The 22,535-nt window shown below is 42.8% G+C and overlaps 1 protein-coding gene across 1 annotated transcript; it reads right to left on the bottom strand.

The window, feature by feature from the left end:
• Window positions 1–1,071: 1,071 nt before the first annotated feature.
• Window positions 1,072–8,972, bottom strand: SPON2 (spondin 2). The gene is made up of 5 exons (XM_014071888.2): window positions 8,715–8,972; window positions 5,736–5,959; window positions 4,375–4,566; window positions 3,858–4,032; window positions 1,072–1,992 (listed from the first exon to the last, which is right to left on the bottom strand). The coding sequence occupies exons 1-5, from the start codon at window positions 8,935–8,937 to the stop codon at window positions 1,814–1,816; spliced, it is 993 nt and encodes a 330-aa protein (XP_013927363.2). The 5' UTR covers window positions 8,938–8,972; the 3' UTR covers window positions 1,072–1,813.
• Window positions 8,973–22,535: the final 13,563 nt, after the last annotated feature.

Here is a 22,535-nt window from a genome sequence, read left to right as displayed (position 1 = left end):
GATGGATGGATGGATGGATGGATGGATGGATGGATAGATAGATAGATAGATAGATAGATAGATAGAGATGGATGGATGGATGGATGGATGGATGGATAGATAGATAGATAGATAGATAGATAGATAGATAGATAGATGATAGATAGATAGATAGATAGATAGATAGATAGATAGATATAGATAGATAGATGGATGATAGATGGATAGATAGATAGATAGATAGATAGATAGATAGATAGATAGATGGATGGATGGATGGATGGATGGATGGATGGATGGATAGATAGATAGATAGATAGAGATGGATGGATGGATGGATGGATGGATGGATAGATAGATAGATAGATAGATAGATAGATAGATAGATAGATAGACAGACAGATAGACATAAATGATAGAGAGAGGTAAATAAAAAGATAGATAAGAGAGGAGAGATGTTAAATAGATGAAAGATAATTATACATATATATTAGAGAGAGAGAGAATGATAGAAAGATTACTGAGGCAGAGAAAGCACGCTAATAAAATTATAATAAAGCTCTGGATTCCGATGATACCATTCTTCATAACTCTTATAAGAAACGTGATTGTAGAATTTCTTTGTGTGATCTTTCCAGGCATTTATCCTGGGGTTTCTACCTTTAGAGCAAGGGTTTCTGCTCTAAAGAGAAGGGATCCAATTCGGGGACCGTTTCTATGAGTTTGAGGCCTTGTGCTGCCCTCTGCCGAATCCCCACAGCAGAGTGGATTTCATCTGAACTCAAAACGCATATCGAGAAGGAAGGAATGTAATCACGCTTTTGTCTGACACTTTTATAATGTGTGACTTTAATTAGGAACTCCCTCCTGCTGTGGCCGATGCGGCTTCCAAGAAAATAGGATGCCCAAGGATGCAGATTTAGATTATTAACACTCAGAACCAGGAGGTGCTATATTTTAACTTAATAAAAACCCATCGTGAAAATTGCTCCTTAGGTTGAAATGTTTTGCATGCATGTTTAATGTATAACCAACCGAATTACAATGTTTGAACTGGGGGGAAAAAAAACACAATCTCCATCGTTCTATTATTTAACCTGAGGAAAAATGTTCCTTTTTTATTAGGAAAAAAAAAATCCTGAAATATAGAACACTGTTAGAAGACATATACCTTGGTATACAAACTTTTTAGCAAATTATTATTACAGTTTTCCTTTTAGGCCTTGTTAGCTCTTTACAGAACGGGACAAAATTCATGGAAATCTGCATAAAAGCTAGAACTTGCCAACTTTCACCATAGCATAGCCAGCCCAAGAGTTTTCAAATGACAGCTTTAAAATTCTAGAATTTTAACTTTACAAAACAAAAGAAAAAAAACCAAAATCCTCAGCTTTTTCTCAGACTCTTGAGAAAAACCTGGCTTTGTTCTTCCTTCAAGTTGATTCTCCCTCAAAACTTATGCATTTAATTCTCCAGCCCCTTTATAACTCAGTAGAAACTAGCTCATTATTCCTCAGATGCATTAAATACATTCCAGAAGTAGCAGAAATGAAAAGGCTGCCTCTTTGCTCCGTGCAGATGTTGGTAACGCTAGGTTTACTATTCGAGTTACTACTATTACTACTGTTTTTGACCGCTAGGTGGCACTGTAGGAGTTCACAATAAATGTGTAGGAAGCTCAGATACATAAATAGATCTATCTATTGGATTGATTGATGGATGGATGGATGGCTAGATGAATAGACAGCTCTTGAGCTATAAAAAATATCAACGCAGAGCAACCTTAAATATCCCCCAAACTACACGAGGTAAACAATTGTCCAAAGAAATGACCTCAGACACAATTATCATGTTCACAGTGTGTTTCTTCGCTCAGATCTGGACAGGGGGTTCCATTGTTGGCAGGCTGAAGCAACACGTACCGAGTCCGCCTTTTCGTTCCTAAATTTCCACAGGTGCCACGGCAAAGGCCCCACGAAGACCACAGAGAGGTCTCACAATCCAAGGGCGTTTCTGCAGGGGAGAAATGGTTTCAAGTTGTTTTACACGGCGACAAGATACAGATTTGTTTTGGGGATGTTCAGTTGATTTCCTCCAAGACAAACAGGTAGGATAAATGTGTGGAATTGCAGCACAAAAATCCTGCAAAAGCTTCTGAAAGCAGAAGGAGTAAAGCCAATGGGATCGACCCCTTTTGCAACACCCACCCCACCCCAAGCAGCTGGATGGGTGGCGTATAAATTCTATAAATGTATAAATTTGAAATAAATAAGTAAATCTTGTTCATTGTGTTTGCCGATAGGTGATAAAGGACATGTGGTCTGGATCAGTGGTGGGATTCAAACATTTTTACTACCAGTTCATGGTAGTAAAATACCAGTTCATACCAGTGGGCGTGGCAGGGGAAGGATACTGCAAAATCCCCATTTCCTCCAGATCAGCTGGGAGTCGGGAGGCAGAGAATAAATGTGGGCGGGGCCAGTCAGAGGTGGTATTGGCCGGTTCTCCAAACTACTCAAAACTTCCGCTACCGGTTCTCCAGAACTGGTCAGAATCTGCTGAATACCCACCTCTAATCTGGATCACTGGAAATCGCTGGAGGTTTTAAAGAAGAGATTGGACAGCATTTAACTGGAATGGTATAGGGTTTACTTTTTAACCAGGGGGTTGGACTAGAGGACCTCCAAGGTCCCTTCCAACCCTGTTAGCCTATGTTCTGTGTCTTCAAGACATTCCATCTTCAAACTCATCATTCCTAATAAAACTTTATTGAGACAGCTAAATTCTACAAGCTTTGGTGTGAAATTTTACATCCAGCTTTCCCATCAATTGAGAAAGCTCACCACAGAAGCTATCACGAATTGTCCCAGACATTGGAGGATATAGAATTGGGGAATCACGGAGCTGGAATGGATCATGGAGGTCTTCTAGTCCAACCTCTTCTCAAGACAGTAGCCTTATAGAGACTAATAGAATTGGAAGGGACCTTGGAGGTCTTCTAGTCCAACCCCTTCTCAAGACAGTAGCCTTATAGAGAATAATAGAATTGGAAGGGACCTTGGAGGTCTTCTAGTCCAACCTCTTCTCAAGACAGTAGCCTTATAGAGAATAATAGAATTGGAAGGGACCTTGGAGGTCTTCTAGTCCAACCCCTTCTCAAGACAGTAGCCTTATAGAGACTAATAGAATTGGAAGGGACCTTGGAGGTCTTCTAGTCCAACCCCTTCTCAAGACAGTAGCCTTATAGAGACTAATAGAATTGGAAGGGACCTTGGAGGTCTTCTAGTCCAACCCCCTGCTTAAACATAACCTTACAGCATTCCGGACAAATGCTGTCCAGTCTCTTCTTGAAAACCTCCAGTGATAGAGGACCCACAACTTCTGCTAATCTAAGGGCTGGCAAAACAAAGGAACTATTGAAAGATTTTACCAATTTCTCAAGTATTTCTACCCTTCACCGTAGGTTCCTCACTCCCATTCCCCAAATTTCATCCTGTACTCCCAAAAGAGAAGCCTTGAGGTTATTGCAATAGCAACAGCTATAGCAGTTAGACTTATATACCGCTTCATGGGGCTTTCAGCCCTCTCTAAGCGGTTTACAGAGTCAGCATATTGCCCCCAACAACAATCCGGGTCCTCATTTCACCCACCTCGGAAGGATGGAAGGCTGAGTCAACCTTGAGCCGGTGAGATTTGAACAGCCGAACTGCAGAACTAGCAGTCAGCTGAAGTAGCCTGCAGTACTGCACCCTAACCACTGCGCCACCTCAGCTCTTGGTTGGTAAAATATGCTCCGTTTGCCCTTCAGGGTAGGTCTGCCTTCCACGGCTGAATAATTAAAAGAAAACTTTCTCTTTATCCAGGAATAAAATCCTTACCCGAGACAGAGTCCTCTACTTCGTTATGGGCGGTTGTGACGTTTGGTTGAGAGAAAAGAAAGCCCAATTTCTTTCTTTTGAGTTTCGACAAGGTCACCTTGGCGATCGGCGGCAGAGTCTTAAGCTTAGGGTAATAAAAGGAGTTTGCAGGATGACTTGGAGAGGAGCAGGTGATCTGTGAAATCAAGCAGGTGCAAAAAAGGAGTTGAGTTTAGGCAACCAGAAATGGCCACAAGGTGGAAGAATCCTGATTCTGTTCCCAGATCCTGTCCTGTTCTTTACAGGCTTCACTCCTTCCCTCTAACGCTCAACCAACCTCCCCAGTCCTCTTCAGCCTATCATAGAAACAGAGGGCTGGAAGGGACCCTGGAGGTCTTCTAGTCCAGCCCCAAAGCAGGAGACCTCATTTCATCCTGGACAAACAGCTGCCTCAATCTTTTCTTGACACCTCCAGGTAACAGTTGACTGAGGGCATGCAGTGGGTCACCCCAAATGTTGATAAAGTAAAGAAACTTACTTGCGTGATTGTATCACGGGGGACTGTGGCGAAGTTGGGCGCGGAAAACGTAAAGCCGCTATCCGTTCCAGCATCATATGGAAATAAGTCAATGGAGACGTGCTTCTTCCAGCCATTCTTGCCGCACAAATTAAAACTCTCAATGCCCACAAACCAGTCAGGGCTGGGCACAATTCGTACTGCAAGGGACACCTGGATATTTAGGAAAAAATATCCTTTGTTTCAATAAACTGGACAGAATGGGCATAGGTAAAGGCAAAAGGTTCCCCTGAACATGCGTGCTACTCATTCCCGACTCTAGGGGGCGGTGCTCATCTCCGTTTCAAAGCCGAAGAGCCAGCGCTGTCCGAAGACGTCTCCGTGGTCAAGTGGCCGGCATGACTCAACGCCGAAGGCACACGGAACGCTGTTCCCTTCCCACCAAAGGTGGTTCCTATTTTTTTACTTGCATTTTTACATGCTTTCGAACTGCTAGGTTGGCAGAAGCAGGGACGAGTAACGGGAGCTCACTCCCTTACGCGGTGCTAGGGATTCGAACCATTGAACCGCCGACTTTTCTGATCGACAAGTTCAGCCTTTTAGCCACTGAGCCACCGCATCCCTCAATACTTGTATACAAGGCTGGCAGAAGCTGGGACAAGTAATGGGAGCTCACTCCATTAACGTAGCACTAAGGATTTGAACCGCCGAACTGCTGTCCTTTCTGATCGACTAGCTCAGCGTTTTAGCCACTGAGCCACCGCGTCCCCAGTTGTGAGCATAGTTCTCTGTAATTAAGATCGTTTTAATAGACCCCCCCTGCTAGAAGTAGGACAATCGAGACATTAATTATTTTCAAGTTATTCCAACTTATTTTCAAATCAATAAAAAAAAATATTACTTCCCCGAGAAGGTTCGAAGCAAGTTGGCAATAAAAATAGAAAGGCGCCCAGCAGGGTGTGATAGATTAAACTTCCCAGATTATAAGTAATGTAAAGTGAAGCATTACTTTAATAAAGTTGGATTCATTGCCGCACGGATCTGAGAGCTGCCGTCTTAGCAATGAGTTATATTTCACTGACGACCTTCTCAATGAATTAAAAGGTTTCCCCAAATAATCCGGCTGTTTTATGGTAATAAAACACGTGGGTGATGGGCACGGTCTTTAATCTTCAGTTCAATCAACTACGGGAGGAAATGCCAAGGCGGCCAGTCGAGATAGATCCCTGCTTCGGATGCTCTGCTGATTTAATTGCTTGCACATTTATGCAACCGTAATTAAAGAATAATAACCTTAAGTACAATGGACAAATAATTCTTTAGTTCGTTTGCAGCTTTGCTGCGCCTTAAAAAGCAAAGGCTGGGAGATACTCCCAACTTACTAAGGGGTGACCTGGGTCAACTTCAAAGAGAGTTGAGCTCTGTCCTGTTCCGGTGACCACAGGAGAAACGGAGAAGATTCCATAAACGCTTTGCATTTTCTCTCCAGCTGCTTCAATTTCCTTCATGAGCACCCAGGGCTCCCCCCTCTCCACCAACTCACGCAGGCCGTTGCTGGCGTAGCCGCCGGCCTTCCACATGAGATAGTCCGAGTTGTGGGCCACACCTGTCAAAGACAAGAGAGGCAAAGGGCAGACATGGAATTACAACTTCCTTCACAAGGCTTTGCTGCTTCTCTCTCCTCTTCCCGGAAGGGAGGTTCCTTTGGGACTCAAACCCTGGGGTTGACTTCTGCTGAAGAAGAGGAACACCTCCCCCCCCCCAATTCTGTATTTAGGGCTGTCTCTCAGGGATGTGAATTTGGATGTAGTAAAGTTTTGAGGTCCCTAAAGGGGGTCTGTATAAGTGCACCAGAGGGCCTATCGTCCCTGTCCTGCTGTCCCCATTTATTTGTCCCCATTTCCTGTGCTCTTATTCATGTTTATTCTCATTCCTGTTATCTTGTACATGAGTGACCGACTAAATAAATGGATAAAATAGCAATAGCAATAGCAGTGAGACTTATATACCGCTTCATAGGGCTTTCAGCCCTCTCTAAGCAGTTTACAGAGTCAGCATATCGCCCCCACAGTCTGGGTCCTCATTTTACCCACCTCGGAAGGATGGAAGGCTGAGGGAAGGAGGAAGGAAGGAAGGAAGGAAGGAAGGAAGGAAAGAAGGAAGGAAGGAAGGAAGGAAGGAAGGAAGGAAGGAAGGAAGGAAGGAAGGAAGGAAGGAAGGGCAATAGCAGTTAGACTTATATACCGCTTCATAGGGCTTTCAGCCCCCTCTAAGCGGTTTACAGAGTCAGCATATCGCCCCCAACAACAATCCGGGTCCTCATTTTACCCACCTTGGAAGGATGGAAGGCTGAGTCAACCTTTGAGCCGGTGAGATTTGAACAGCCGAACTGCAGAACTGCAGTCAGCTGAAGTAGCCTGCAGTGCTGCATTTAACCCCTGCGCCACCTCGGCTCTAAAATAAATAAATAGCTGAAGAACCAGCAAGAGAAGGTAAGGATGTCCTCCAGGAGGGCTCAGAAAGCCAAGATGGCAGCCTCAACTACTATTCGGAAAGACTGGGGCTTTGATAGGGTGTACGTGTCTGCCATGTTGGTTTTTGTTACTACCCTGTAGTAGTAGGACACGCTTGGGAGAAGACATTCAAAGTGGTGAATGCAGCCCAGAAGTAACATGACAGATTGCACAGCAATGACGAACATGAGCTGAACATGGGAAAGCAAGCACATCAACCAATCCCCATCTGTCTTGTTCCCTGTAGCTACCTCTGGTTGTGAAAGTTGGGCCTTAAAAAAACAAGTGAGGGAGTAAATCAACTCTCTTGAGCTGTGGTGCTGGAGAAGGCTTCTTCGTGTTTCACAACAGCAACAAGGAAGAACTGAAACACATGAGGCCAGACGGAAAAATCACAAACTGTGTCTCACTTACTTTGGCCATGTCGTGTGAGGGAATTCATTGGAGAAAGTAATTATGCTTGGAAGAGGTAGAGATAAAAGGAAACCAGGTCTCCAAAGAACATGATGGCTTCATGCCATCAAAGATGACTCCAGGCAGAGCATAGAGCAACTCAAAGAAGTAGGGCAAGATGGGGAGATGTGGAAAGACCACCTGGCCCACTGAATCACCAAGAATTGGACTCAACTCAATGAATAATATTATCACCATCTTCTTCTTCATCTTCATCATTTAATGGCTGGCTACCTACCTACCTACCTACCTACCTACCTACCTACCTACCTATCTTCTCTATCTCTATATCACTATCTCTATTTCTAAGGTATCTCTATCATATATCAGCCATCAGCCATCAGCCATCTCTATTATATATCCATCCATCAATCCATCCATATTCTATCATCATACGTCTGTCTGTCTATCTATCTATCTATCTATCTATCCATCCATCCCTCCATCCATCCATCTCTATCATCTTTATATATCACTATCATCTATGTCTATCCATCTATCATAAATATATCCATCCATCCACCATCTATCATTGTCCATCCATCCATCAATCCATCCATCCATCCATCCATCATCATCTTTATATATCACTATCATCTATATCTATCCATCTATCATAAATATATCCATCCATCCACCATCTATCATTGTCCATCCATCCATCCATCCATCTCTATCATCTTTATATATCACTATCATCTATATCTATCCATCTATCATAAATATATCCATCCATCCACCATCTATCATTGTCCATCCATCCATCCATCCATCCATCCATCCATCTCTATCATCTTTATATATCACTCTCATCTATATCTATCCATCTATCATAAATATATCCATCCATCCACCATCTAACATTGTCCATCCATCCATCCATCCATCCATCCCTCCATCCATCCATCTCTATCATCTTTATATATCACTATCATCTATATCTATCCATCTATCATAAATATATCCATCCATCCACCATCTATCATTGTCCATCCATCCATCCATCCATCCATCCATCCATCCATCCATCCATCCATCTCTATCATCTTTATATATCACTATCATCTATATCTATCCATCTATCATAAATATATCCATCCATCCACCATCTATCATTGTCTGTCCATCCATCCATCCATCCATCCATCCATCCATCCATCCATCTATCATCATCTGTAAAAGAAAACCAGGCATCCAAAGACCACAGTGCCTGGACACCATGAAAGCTGACATCAGCCAGAGTCTAGAACAACTCAAAGAAGCAGTGCAAGATGGGAAGATCTGGAGAGACCACCTGGCCCATAGGATCACCAAGAGTTGGACAAGACAGAATGGATCTCATCCTCATCCCCCTGTGGACCCTCTTCTTGGGAGAAGACAGGTGGTTGTCCTTACCTAGGAGAGAGGACCACTGCGCCGGGGGTCTATACAGTGGGTATTGCTTTGGAAAAGCTGCCTGGCTCCATTTCCCCGTGAAGACGATGCTGTAGGTCGTAGGCTCCTCTGCACCACACGGGATCCCTCCCTCGAGGGGGACACAATCCACACAACTCAAGAGTGCGACCAGCAGTGTTGCGATCATCTGGTCAGAACCAGGCATAAGTAGCGAGTTTTCCATTTCTTTGCCAACGGGGGTTAAAAGAAACGCAGAAATGAAAAAGAACCACAATTAATGGATTCCACCAGCAAATGCAGCATCTCCACCATGAAATCAGCAGAGATCACTTGAGACCCAGAAGGTTTTTTTTTAAGTCCAAGCAAAGGGGGGGAAAGGTGACTTTCATTGTTTAACAGAGTTATATAATAACAAGAGTTGGAAGGGACCTTGGAGGTCTTGTAGTCCAGCCCCTCTGCTCGAGCAGGAAACCCTAGACCATTTCAGACAAGTGGCTGTCCAACCTCTTCTTAAAACACTTCCAGTGTTGGAGCATTCCCAAGTTCTGGAGGCACTCACTGTTCTAGCTGTCAGCAATGACAGAATAACAGAACTTTAATGGAGTTGGGAGGAACTTTAGGGGTCCTGTAATCCAACCCTCTGCTCAGGCAGAAAACCTTATTACATTTCATATAAACGCTTGTCCAACATGTTCTTTAAAACTTCCAGTGTTGGAGCATTCACAACTTCTGGAGGCAAATTCTGTTCCACTGATTAATTGTTCTAACTGTCGGGAAATTTCTCCTTAGTTCTAGGTTGCTTCTGTCCTTGATTATAATAATAACAATTGATGATGGGCTTTGAATAGGCTGGTTTAATTTTCTTAACTTATTAGAATCATACACGTGGTTTAATTCTGGTCCCCACCCTTTCAGAACAAATAGGTAGAAGAAGATACAGCTGCATTCTTCTTTACTTTTCTGCCTAAGACATATTTGTTTAAAAATAAGATAAAGAAACACCGAATCCTCGCTTAATCCATTCCAACTTGAATTCATTACCTAATGGCAGGGAAATATTTCAGAAAACACCGAGAATTGAATAAAGAAAAAAGAAACCTGAACTGCTAAGATAAAACACTAAAGTTTAACCTTTCTTTTAAAACAAAAAAAAGCTTTTCTGCTTTAAGAGCAGAGCATAAATACGCAACGGCTCAGCTATAATCACTGCGCATGAATCAGTAATACAGACCGTGTTCACTTGTGGGTGTTCCTCTGACTGTGAGGTTCTTAGGAGGAGAACTTCCTTTGTCTCCCAGCTGGAAAATCTGTAGAGGGAAGAGAGGCAACCTCGCTATTTATGCCTGCAAAAGTCCCTTCAGTCCAACCGGGACAGCGCTTGGTTTCTCCCCACCCCCCCCACCCTCTCGACTCCCTGAACGCATCTTGTGCTGCTGGAAACATCTGTATAGTTTGTGGCCGTGCGTGGTGTGCCAGCTGTGGGGAGGGGGGAACTGCAGGAGTTGAACTGCATTTCAACTTTTGCTAGCCTCCAAGTTTGCCCCCTCTGCCTTCAAGGGTTTTTGATGGATGGGATTTCTCCACGCTGGGCCCGGGGCCCATAAGTTGCAGAAGAAAAGCTGCTCCCGGCACAAAACCTTTCTTGTGTGCATCTGGTCGTGTTAAGTTTTATGCCTTTCCCAAAAGCTGATTAAAATCCCTCTGCGCTTATCTCGGAGTTAGGAAAAGGAAGCCTCCAGAGAAATCGGGGGCCGTTTTGGAAAAAGGCTGCAATGTACATGTCATTTCATTCCTGAGTTGTATCTGGGGGAAGGGTGGAAAACATGGAGCAAACTGTGTGTGTGTGTCTGTGTGTGTGTCTGTGTGTGTGTAGAACTCTGAGGCTTTGTTGTTATTCTTGATGCTAGTTAACCTGTTTGACTTACAGAATACAGAATAACAGAGTTGAGATAGATAGATGATAGATAGATAGATAGATAGATAGATAGATAGATAGATAGATAGATCAATAGTTAGATAGATAGATAGATAGGACAGACAGACACAGACATCATAGATGATAGATAGATAGATAGATAGATAGATAGATAGATAGATAGATAGATAGATAGATAGATAGATAGATATAGATAGATAGATGATATAGATAGATAGATAGATAGATAGATAGATAGATATAGATAGATAGATAGATAGATAGATATAGATAGATGATATAGATAGATAGATAGATAGATAGATAGATAGATAGATAGATAGATAGATAGATGATAGATAGATAGATAGATAGATAGATAGATAGATATAGATATAGATGGATAGATAGATAGATAGATAGATAGATAGATAGATAGATAGATAGATGTAGATTGATACAGTAGATAGAGATGAAGAGAGACAGACAGACAGACAGACAGAGATGATAGATGGATAGATGGATAGATGATAGACAGACAGAGATAGATGGATGGATGGATGGATGGATGGATGGATGGATGGATGGATGGATGACAGAGATAGAAAGGCAATTGATCCCACCATTAGGGCCAATATGACTTTTTTGGGGAGGCATCTCTGACCTGCTCTGCAAAACAACAATTCCCAGTCTCCTGGTGATTGGCCAAGAGTCAGCCCTGGCTGGCTTTCAGGCTTAAGACAGGACTAGAACTCATGTTGATAAATATTCCCCTGAAAGACTGTTTGCTAAGCCTGGCTGACTGTGACTGAAAGGAATTCACAGTTGTGTAATAAAAGGGGTTTTGCAGGAACCAAGGCTGTGTTTCTTGCTTCCTAAGGAAGCCTGGGTCAAGAACAACAATATGAACACATTAAAGCGTTAAAACAAGAGCATTAAAATTAACAAAAAACTGGATAAAACAGGAATGAATGCCTAAACTGAGTGAAGGTGGGATCCTCTTGTCATTCTACTAACCATCTTCAGAATGGCTTCCTGTCCCCATCAAGGAGGGACCCCAGGCCAACTAAGGGGAGGCAGGTTTTCAGATGCTTCCAGAAGACCAAGAGGATGGAGGCAGATCCCAGCTTGAGGAGCACAAGGTACCAGAGGGTGAGGGTCAGAGCAAAAAAAGGATCCCACTGGATCACTTCCGCTTCTACTGGATCCCACCGGCTGAAGTCCCTTAGCCAACAGAAAACAATATATTTATGGAGTGTTCAAAAAATGAATAGCAGAACTCACCTGAGCAAAACTGAGGCTCTAGAAAGAGTGCAGAGAAGAGCAACCAGGATGATTGGAGGCTAACACAGCCGATGGACGGTTGCAGGAACTGGGCATGGCTAGTCTAGTGAAGAGAAGGACCAGGGGAGACATGATAGAAGTCTTCCAATATTTGAGGGGCTTCCACAGAGAGGAAGGAGTCGAGCTATTTTCCAAAGCACCTGAAGGCCAGACAGGGAATAATGGATGGAAACTGATCAAGGAGAGAAGCAACCAAGAATTAAGGAGGAATTTTCTGACAGTGAGAACCATCAACCCATGGAACAGAAGTTGCCTTCAGACGTTGTGGGAGCTTCATCAATGGAGGCTTTCAAGAAGAGACTGGACTGCCATTTGTCACAAATGGTGTAAGGTCTCCTGCTTGGGTGAAGGGGTTGGACTAGATGACCTACAAGATCCCTTCCAACAGAGCCGAGGTGGCGCAGTGGTTAGGGTGCAGTACTGCAGGCCACTTCAGCTGACTGTTATCTGCAGTTCGGCGGTTCTAATCTCACCGGCTCAAAGGTTGACTCAGCCTTCCATCCTTCCGAGGTGGGTGAAATGAGGACCCGGATTGTTGTTGGGGGCAATATGCTGACTCTGTAAACCGCTTAGAGAGGGCTGGAAGCCCTATGAAGCGGTATATAAGTCTAACTGCTATTTCTATCTATGATCTATCTATCTATCTATCTATCTATCTATCTATCTATCTATCTATCTATCTCTATATATCTGTCTGTCTGTCTGTTTGTTTGTCTATCTATCTATCTATCGGATTGTTGGGGGCGATATGCTGACTCTGTAAACCGCTTAGAGAGGGCTGAAAGCCCTGTGAAGTGGCATATAAGTCTAACTGCTATTGCTATTGCTATTGCTATTGCTATTGCTATTGCTATTGCTATTGCTATCTATCTATCTATCTATCTATCTATCTATCTATCTATCTATCTATCTATCTATCTCTATATATCTGTCTGTCTGTCTGTCTGTCTATCTATCTATCTATCTAACTCTATATCTCTGTCTGTCTGTCTGTTTGTCTATCTATCTATCTATCGGATTGTTGGGGACAATATGCTGACTCTGTAAACCGCTTAGAGAGGGCTGAAAGCCCTATGAAGCGGTATATAAGTCTAACTGCTATTGCTATTGGTATTTATTTATCTGATAATGTTAAAAGCTCTAAACAATTTACGTTAAGGCAGCCATTTGGAGGATATAACAAACCTGGTATTAACACAAAGGGTTTAGTGTTAGTTGCAGACGTTCTAAGTTTCCTCTCTCTGTGCCAGATATTTAACTGGTGAAGTGGAATATTTTCTTGCAAGAAAACAAACAAGAAGTGAGTACGATTTTCTGTAGCTACATCACAATGATGAGTCATCATGGCCTCCGCCAGCATTTTCCAGCTGAAAAGCCCCAGAAAATCGCAAATATGTTTGTGATTAAACATAAAGATTGATTGCAGTGTGTGCATTTTGGGTTCCGTTCCATTCTTTTCTTTCCATTTCATGAGGTTATCCACATTGGCTTCCGTCATCCTCACAACCTTTCACCTACATCTGCTTTCTGCCAAGAACGGCAAAAGTTGGTTATTTCCAGCTATTCTGAAGGAGAAGGAGCCAAAGGCCACCATTGAAGAGGAGCGACCTTTGGGGGAGAAAGGACTGCCCCAAAAGTGAAGGTGGAGACCACATAACCAAAAGACCACTCATGGTTTGCCGGTGCCTTGCATGCCCTCAGCTGCAGTTACCACCTTGGCTATCTTTGAGGGAGATGTCCACCTTCTCTGAGGGACACCTTCCTTCTTTTCAACATCAATATCTTCAAGAAATCAGAATAACAGAGTTGGAGGGGACCTTGGAGGTCTTCCAATCCAGCCTCCTGCTCAAGGAGAAGACCCTATAATGCCATTGAGGTCTACCAACCATAGGACAAATGGTTGTCCAAGATCTTCTTAAAAACCTCCATTGATGGAGCATCCAGAACTTCTGAAGACTCCAGAAGCATCCAGAACTTCTGAAGACCCCAGAAGCATCCAGAACTTCTGAAGACTCCAGAAGCATCCAGAACTTCTGAAGACTCCAGAAGCATCCAGAACTTCTGAAGACCCCAGAAGCATGCAGAACTTCTGAAGGCATTCCACTGATTCATTGTTCTCACTGTCAGGAAATCTCTCCTTAATTCAAGCGTGGACCTCTCCTTGATAAGCTTCCACCTCTTGTCTTAGCCTCAGGTGGTTTGGAGAATAAACCAGCCCTTCAAGTATTAGAAGATGATTACCTGGCACACACACACCCCCTCCCCCAGTCCTTCTCTTTGTTATACTAGATGTGAGCATCCTACGTTGGGACTCCAGAGAGATTAAGAGTTTGCTCTTCTAAATATATGAATTGGCTCTTTGTACGTGTAGACCAAGGATCTACGCAGGATTAAATCACCAGACGGAAGGAGAATCAGGAGCGATAATGATCCATTCTTAAGGTTGGTCACCAAAGATGAATACAGGTAGTCCACAGTTGCAACGGCACTGAAAAAAAGTGACATAGGACCATTTTTCACCCTTATGACCATTGTGATATCCCTGTGGTCATGTGATCAAAATTCAGGACCGACTCATATTTATGACGGTTGCAGTGTCCCAGGGTCACGTAATTCCCTTTTACGACTTCCTGGCAAGCAAAGTCAACGAGGAAGCCAGGTTCACTTAACAACCGGCTTACTCACTTAAGAACTGCAGGGATTCACTGAACAGCTGTGGCAAGGAAGGTTGCACTAGACAAATGTCTCACTTAGGGACAGAAACTCTGGGGCTCAGCTGTGGTCATGAGACTGCCGTTACTAGAATACTGCGGCCTTCAAAAAACCAAATCTTTTCATCTCACATCAGTTATTATTATGGCTCCCACCAAGTCCCTGCTGTGAATTCCTAACTTGGAAGCCTTTCAGGATTGGGGAAGCCAAATTTGGTGGCAAAAACCCAAAAGGTTTAGATAGGACACCAAGGTGTCACAGAAACAATGATTCTTTGCTACTTTCTGGTGTCCTTCTGGAGGTTTCGGCCCAGTTATATATCTGTTGCTTGGTGTTCTCCATCAGGAAGGCTGAGTACCAATACTGGAGACATGTTGGACAATAACTCTTCCCCAAGTCTCCTTAAACTCTTGGCTCTTAGATGTTTCATGAAGGAGACCCATTGTAGAAGACCTTGGGATACAAAGCAGGAATAAGAATGCACTTTTAGCATTAAGCCTTAATTCGTTTAGCATTAAGTTTTGCTTGTGCATACATTTTTAGTTATGTTGCGATGCGACAGAAAAAGGGAGCAAATTTCTTGTGCTTATCCGTTGCCTACTTCTGCCTAAGAGGCCACTAACCACAATACAAACCATGAAAGATGATGACTACAGTTTGGCTGACCCGCTTCTTATTTTGCAAGAGCGAAAAGTAGGTCATCCTTTTTCCTCTTCTGCTAATCCCATTCCGAGAAGAAGAAGAAGAGAAGAAGAAGCATCTTTTAAAAAGATTAAAGCTTCCTTGGCAGATTTTTTTTTTCCTAGCTTGCCTTAAAAAAAAAACCAAATCATACATAAACACCCAGCCTTCTTATGCTTCCTCAATCCTGTTAGCAGCAACAGTCTTTTAGAATAAATCCAGAGGTAAGATTTATTCCCCATTTACAAGTAAGAAAATGAAGCTGAAGGACAATAAAGATTCCCACCTAGAAGGGTAAAGGGGAGGAAGGGAAAGGAGAGAAGGGAAAGGAGAGGAGGAAGGAAGGAAGGAGAGAAGAAAAAGAAGAAAGGGGGGTAGGAAGGAGGGAGGGAAGGAAGGAGGGAAGGAAGGAGAGAAAGAGAGAAGAAAGGAGGGAAGGAAGGAGGGAATGTAGGAGAGAAGGAAGGGGGAAGGAAGGAGGAAAGGAAGGGGGAAAGGAAGGAGAGAGGAGAAAAGAAAGGAGGGAAGGAAGGAGGGAAGGAAGGAGGGAAGGAGGGAAGGAGGGAAGGGGAAGGAGGGAGGGAAGGAAGGGGAGTAGGAGAGAAGAAACGAGGGAAGGAAAGAGGGAGGGAGGGAAGAAGAAGTAGGACCGTTGTAAGATAAGATGGATCTATGGGATGATAAAAAAGCAATCTTCAAGTATATTGTCAACTGTAGGGAAAAATTGTTATAAATACATATTATTAATAACAGTTATGAGATCATATAATTGTGAATGTATATATGAAATTGATAAAATAAAATAAATAATAATAATAATTTTAAAAAAAAGATTCCCAGCTACGTGCAAAAGGTATGGGAGAACCATCAGATTAATCCAGATTGTAAATATTATTGGAGCAAAAGAAAGGGAGAAAAGTGGTGTGTTTATATGAGTCACACTTCTTCCTGAATTAAAAGCAACATGTGGATTTCCAAAAAAGCCTACATCAAAAATGAGCTCTTGAAGGCCCTCGTCTCTGAATCAGAGGAGCCATTACGGGAAGCTTTAGAACAGTGGTTCCCAAACTTGGCAACTTTAAGACTTGTGGACTTCAACTCCCAGAATTCTCCAGCCAGCAGAGCTCCAATCTGGGTCAGTCCACTGGGACCAGAAAGTTTGGTCTTCGGAGCTTTCAGAAGGAGCCCATCCTCAAGGAACTTCCCCCTAGCAGTGTGTGTAGAAAGAAGTTCCCCGAAAGCTTAGACCAAACCTCTAGTCCCTGTGACCGACCCATTCAGGATCCTGCAACTTCTGTAGTTGTTGCAATACAAAATACATTCCAACATACATTCCAATATCAAAGAAATTTTGCTCTCCACTCTCAAATCCAGTGAATCCCTGTGGTTTTAGCCACATTCTAGAGGTCGTTCAATTCCAAATTTCTTGCCCTTAAATTAGGTCAACCAAGGGGATTGTCCGTCATCCTAAAACTCGGATGCAAATCTCCAAAATGAATGATGATGGTTTATCCAGAGCTGCAATAAATAAAGGAAGAGTCATTCCACTGGATGCAAAAAAGAAGCTCTGAGAATAACAAAATAAAAAAGAAAACAGTTACAAATCATTTAGAATTGGTTGTAAGGTGACGATTATCTCAAAGCTGGTGCTAAAAGTATTTACAACGTTGTTTACACAGAGTCTCTGCTTCCTCGACATCCTGTGTGCTGGTGTGTGACTTGACGGACGGTGTCATTCAAGTTCAGGTCATCTAAGATCATCTGGAGGGTTTTCAACTAAACCAGGAGAGGATGTAAGGGAGACTATTCCTTAAAATCACACTTAAGGCACAATCCCGTTTTTCTTTAAAACTAGGATATGTTAAGTATATTGATATGGAAGCGGAAATACACCAAGGAGAGGAAGAGTGGGAAACAGAAGGGAGAAGAAAGATGGGAAGAGAGGGATAGGAGAGAGGGTAAGGGGGGAAGATGAGGAGGAGAAGGAGGAGTGGAATGTAGAGAGAGGAGAAGGAGAAAGGAGGAGAAGGAGAAGGAGAAAACTTGTCTGGAATGGCACATAGAGTCTCCTGCTTGAGCAGGGGGTTGGACTAGAAGACCTCTGTGGTCCCTTCCAACTCTGTTATTCTGTTTTTCTGCTAGTTTCCACAACAACGGACCATACCTGAGTCTCACCTCTACTAACGGCTGAGTCCACTTGTTAAAGTTTTCTTCTATAGCGCAAAGAGGTTTTTTTTTTAATTGTCACACATTTTTTGGGGAGAAAGAGGGTGAGGATGGCAAGCAAGACAATATACTTTTAAAAAGTGCTAGAGAGGATGAAGAAAACTGTGCTTAATACCCAAGGACTGAAGTTAAGAGTTGCTCCTTCAGGCCTAATATTTTATTTCCACAAATTGCATCAGGATTCCAAGCCAACATTTTCCCCAGCCAGGGTATATTTTATTTCCTAAAAAACTTCTGTAGAGCTGACATTAAATTCTTTTCTCCTCCAGGGCAGTATTTCATTTTCAAAAATTGCTTACGTATCAGCAGGAAGATATATTAAGTACTCCAGCCAAGGGCCCTCGCTTATCCAAAATTGTATTTTATGTCTACGCTTTTGCTGTGGGATGAAACTCAAACTTTAGAATGGAGGACTTTTCGCTTCTCATCCAAGAAGAACCAAGGAGGCTTCTTGGATGAGAAGCGAAATGTCTTTTGCTCCTTCCTGAAGGGAAGAAAAAAAAAATAGCCCATTTGTCTTTTGGAAAAGCACCTACAACTGAGAACCTCCACAGACAACATTATATTATATTTTCAAGAGGTTTTTGTGGCAACCTGTCACAAAAAAAATTATAGGCAAACCCATTGCGCAACACATTCAGTTCCCTATATTCTGCAGAGGGCAGAATATGGATCTATAAAGTTTTCCACCTGGAAAATGAAAAGAGGTGCAACTTTGGCTCAACCTTTTCTTCACGTCTCACCCAGTTTCTTGTTGCAGCAAGAGTTTCTGGAAATCCTACAGGGCAGCAAGTCCATGAGATGGAATCCATCTGGCTTTAACAGCCCTTTAAGTTTTCTGATTATAGTTTTTGCTTTTCAGAGATTTGCCGGAGAACTTTGACCGATAGCTTTACACGCAGCTGACCTTTCCCTAAGAATGGGGCTTCCCGTCATTAGGGGGGTGTTGAACGTCAGAGAGTGCAACCATTTCCTGTTAGAAAGACAGCACCAAATTCATCAGGCCCCGTCTGTCTGTCTGTCTGTCTTTTGGACGGCCCGTCCATCGCCTTTCTTGCATTAATTCAGTCGTGAAGGTTTTTCATTTGACTGGGGGAGTTTTAAAACATGTGCTTTGCCCAATCCTAACTTGCAGAAGAGCAGATGGGGGGAAAATAATAATAATAATAATAATGCTCTTCAGATCAAATCCTCAATTAGCACTAAAAAAAAAAAAACAACCCTGGATGCCAATTCATTAAAACAGCTTCATTAAAAGAGCTTTATGGTTCTTTGGCATGTGACTGAAGAGACAAGAAGGATCCTTCAGGGCCGGCTCTGTTTCACAAAGTTCAGAAGAAAGAGGGAGAGGGAGACACACACAGAGACAATCACATGTAGTCAGACAAGAGGGCTTTGATCCCACCATTAGGGTTATCTTGACTTATTGCAGGGGGGAGCAGCAGGAGGAGGAGAGGAGAGAGAGAGAGAGAGAGAGAGAGAGACAGGACTTCAAGTTGTCAAGGTTGAGAAACACTGCTCTATATCATTTCAGACCAATGGTTGTCCAGTCTCTTCTTAAAAGCCTCCAGTGATGGAGCATCCACAACTTCTGGAGGCAAGCTGTTCCACTGGTTAATTGTTCTCACTGTCAGGAAATTCCCCCTTAGTTCCAAGTTGTTTCTCTCCTTGATTAGTTTCCATCCATGGCTTCTTGTCCTGCCTTCTGGTGCTTCGGAGAATAAATTGATCCCCACTTCTTTGTGGCAGCCCCTGAGATATTGGAACATTGCTATCATTTCACCCCCCCCCCCATTCTTCTTCTCAGTAGAGTAGACATGCCCAGTTCCTCTTAACAGATTAACAGAGTTGGAAGGGGACCTTGTAGGTCATCTAGTCCAATCCCCCCCCCACTACATCATTTCTGACAGATGTCAGTCCAGCCTCTTTATCCTGCAACCATCCTTCCTATGTTTTAGCCTCCAGCCTCTTCCTCAACTAATTGATCAATGGATAGGCTCTAGTATATTAAATGCTATCGTATAAATATATCACAAATAAATTCCTTTTGGGGAAAACTATTCTGATGGTAAACGAAGAAAAGTGGACAACAGATTTAACTGAATACACAACAATTATGCTGATGGGAAATGATGGATTTGAAAGCTCTCTGGAACTCATCCAGAAGATGCCTTCGTTTCTCTTTTGTCCTTTGTAAGCAAGCAATTTTCTTTTATATTTATGCATTTATCTCCTGAGAAAGGACTACAGGCAACCTCAATCTTACTCAGTGTGTCAGCCTTGATTTTTGGAGTGTTTTTTTTTAAACATATGTATCAGGTCAAAGAAATGAATAATAGGGAATAATAGTCCCAAAGGAAGAACTATTTGCAACCAAAACAAAACAATTGTTAAGGCTGGGTTTAAAAAAAAAAAAAAAAGTCTGTGTTGTCTGCAAAAGAAAATAGTTCAAAATAGTTTGATAAGCTGTGACATAGACGACAAGGAATTTTAGCAATGGCGCAATGCAGACAGATTTATGGTAGCTGGAAGAAGGAAAGAACTTCTGCAAATGTTAAGGCAACCTTGATCATTGTGTCCATCTGGAGAGAGACACGGCACTACTGTCTAACACAAGACAAAACATCTTTTTTCATGCTCCAATGCAATGAAGAGACGGCAGCCGACATCAAATGGGGTTTATATGTTGTGTTGAGAGAATGAAAGGCCCACACGAACTGTGTTCATTGAGTCGTTTTTATTCAAAGCTTACATAATTCCAGAATAACCAATTTGAAAGGTCTTCTCGTTTGCTCAAATAGGAGACGCTATACAGATACAGACACAGAGTTGGAAGGGACCTTGGAGGTCTTCTAGTCCAACCCTCTGCTCAAGCAGGAGACCCCAAGAGATTCTGGAAAAATGGCTGTCCTGTCCCGGTCTCTTCTTAAAAAACTCCAGGCATGGAGCACTCACAACTTAATTGTTGCTAACAACAAAATCTTGAATGACTGTTAAGAGTTTCTTTCCACATTCCTGACTGCTTTGTGTTATCCTTATATCACTGTTGTTAATAAGCCTCATTGAGTCAACTCTGCTGGTTCTGGATGACACAAGCTTTCTTCTCAACATTTTCCATTTTATTTTTTGGAGTTGGCCTTGCCTTTTTCTATGACCCCAACCAAGACCCCCAGCTAATTCCATGCCATAAAGCAGTGACGGTACGGGAGGGAGGGAGGGAGGGAAGAAGGAAGGAAGGAAGGAAGGAAGGAAGGAAGGAAGGAAGGAAGGAAGGAAGGAAGGAAGGAATAACAGTTTAATAACAGTTCTTCCAGTTTACAGAGTCAGCGTATTGCCCCCAACAACAATCCGGGTCCTCATTTGACCCACCTTGGAAGGACAGAAGGCTGAGTCAACCTTGAGCCAGTCAGGATTAATCTCCAGGCTGTGGGCAGAGTTAGCCTGCAATACTGCATTCTAACCACTAGGTAGGTAGGAAGGAAGGGAGGGAGGGAAGGAGGGAAGGAGGGAGGGAGGGAGGGAAGGAGGAATGAATAACAGTTTAATAACAGTTCTTCCAGTTTACAGAGTCAGTCTCTTGCCCCCAACAATCCGGGTCCTCATTTGACCCACCTTGGAAAGACGGAAAGCGGAGTCAACCTTGAGCCAGTGAGATTTGAACTGCCAAACTGCAACTAGCAGTTTGAAATAGCCTGCAGTGCTGCTCTCTAACCACTGCCCCGCCTTGGCTCTTATACCCTTAGAGGTCTTCTAATCCAACCCCCTGCTCAAGCAGGAGACCCTGGGCCATTTCAAACAAGTGGCTGTCTTTTGGAGACGGAAGTCACTGAGAAAGAAGAGTCTTTAACAGCAACTGAAGGGGAAGAGTTTGCTTCAATGGGGTGAGGAAAAATGGGAAAGACTTGCAGAGTTTTACCGACAAGTGTCGTTTCTGCCTTGCAGGATGTTTAAAAATCAGAAATCCTGAGGCCTTAATACGGATCTCCAAGACTGGCAAACTCTTCATTTATTCCTTCTCGAGCACCGTGCCCAGCGATGGCTCAGAGCCGTAATCCAATTTAGCTGGAAGAAAGCAAGAAACAGCTTTTTCTGGGACCAATTCAAGAGCAACATCTTGGCCAAGGATGGGCAATCTGGATTTTATTTAAACCGAGAAGAGCAAGCGGCCGAAATCTGCAAGGCAAAAAAGGGCTTTGGGAGGTGCGTTTTTTAATCTTCCTCAGACTTTTGCTCCAGATCACAAAGTAAAGAAAGAGTACAGAGGTTTCCTCGGTTTACAACTTTTCCCTTAGCGACCATTGGAAGTTAGTGACTTATGGCTGTTTTTCACACTTAATATCTGTTGCAGCATCCCCAGAGTCACCGGATCATAATTCAGAGGCTTGGAAACTGACATGTACTAATGACGGTTCTAGAGTCCGGGAGTCATGTGATCCCATTTTGCGACCGTCCGACAAGCAAAGTCAATGGGGAAGCCAGATTCACTTAGCAGCCGTGTTATCAACTTATCAACTGTAGCGATTCACTTAACAACGGTGGCAAGAAATGGAGCAAAATTCACTTAACAACGGTCTCACTTAGCAACAGGAATTTTGGGCTCAATTGTGGTGATAAGTCAAGGACTATTTGTAGATACAAACAGTCACACATAAAGTTAATTAAAAAAAACCCCACAAAATGCATAAATTTTTCATGTAGCACTCAGGTGAAACTCCAATTATTAAGGAAAACATTTTGGCCGGTCCCAAAAGTTATGATTTGGTTCTGTAACCAAGGTAACATCCTTACTTATTAAAAGTAGCTGAGAGCTTTCATTAAAATGATTTTAGGGCACCCAGCATTTATTATGCTGATCTGGTGTTGATTCTAAACAAAATGTATATGATCTCAAGAGAAACCAGAGTATTAAAAAAGGCATTATTTGCATTTGTTGACTCCAACAA

Source organism: Thamnophis sirtalis, unplaced genomic scaffold, assembly GCF_051295495.1.
Source record: "Thamnophis sirtalis isolate CommonGarterSnake01/CBP01778 unplaced genomic scaffold, rThaSir2_p1.2 scaffold_12, whole genome shotgun sequence".
NCBI lineage: Eukaryota > Metazoa > Chordata > Lepidosauria > Squamata > Natricidae > Thamnophis > Thamnophis sirtalis.
Note: the sequence above shows the minus strand (reverse complement) of the source record. Positions and strands in the feature narration are given on the sequence as shown.

Coding starts and splice junctions, on each gene's coding strand:
- SPON2 (XM_014071888.2), bottom strand. CDS start 8,937: ATGGAAAACTCGCTACTTATGCCTGGTTCTGACCAGATGATCGCAACA. Junction 5,960..8,714: donor GCAGTGGTCCTCTCTCCTAG/GTAAGGACAACC, acceptor TGTCTTTGACAG/GTGTGGCCCACAACTCGGAC. Junction 4,033..4,374: donor CCCGTGATACAATCACGCAA/GTAAGTTTCTTT, acceptor TTGATTTCACAG/ATCACCTGCTCCTCTCCAAG.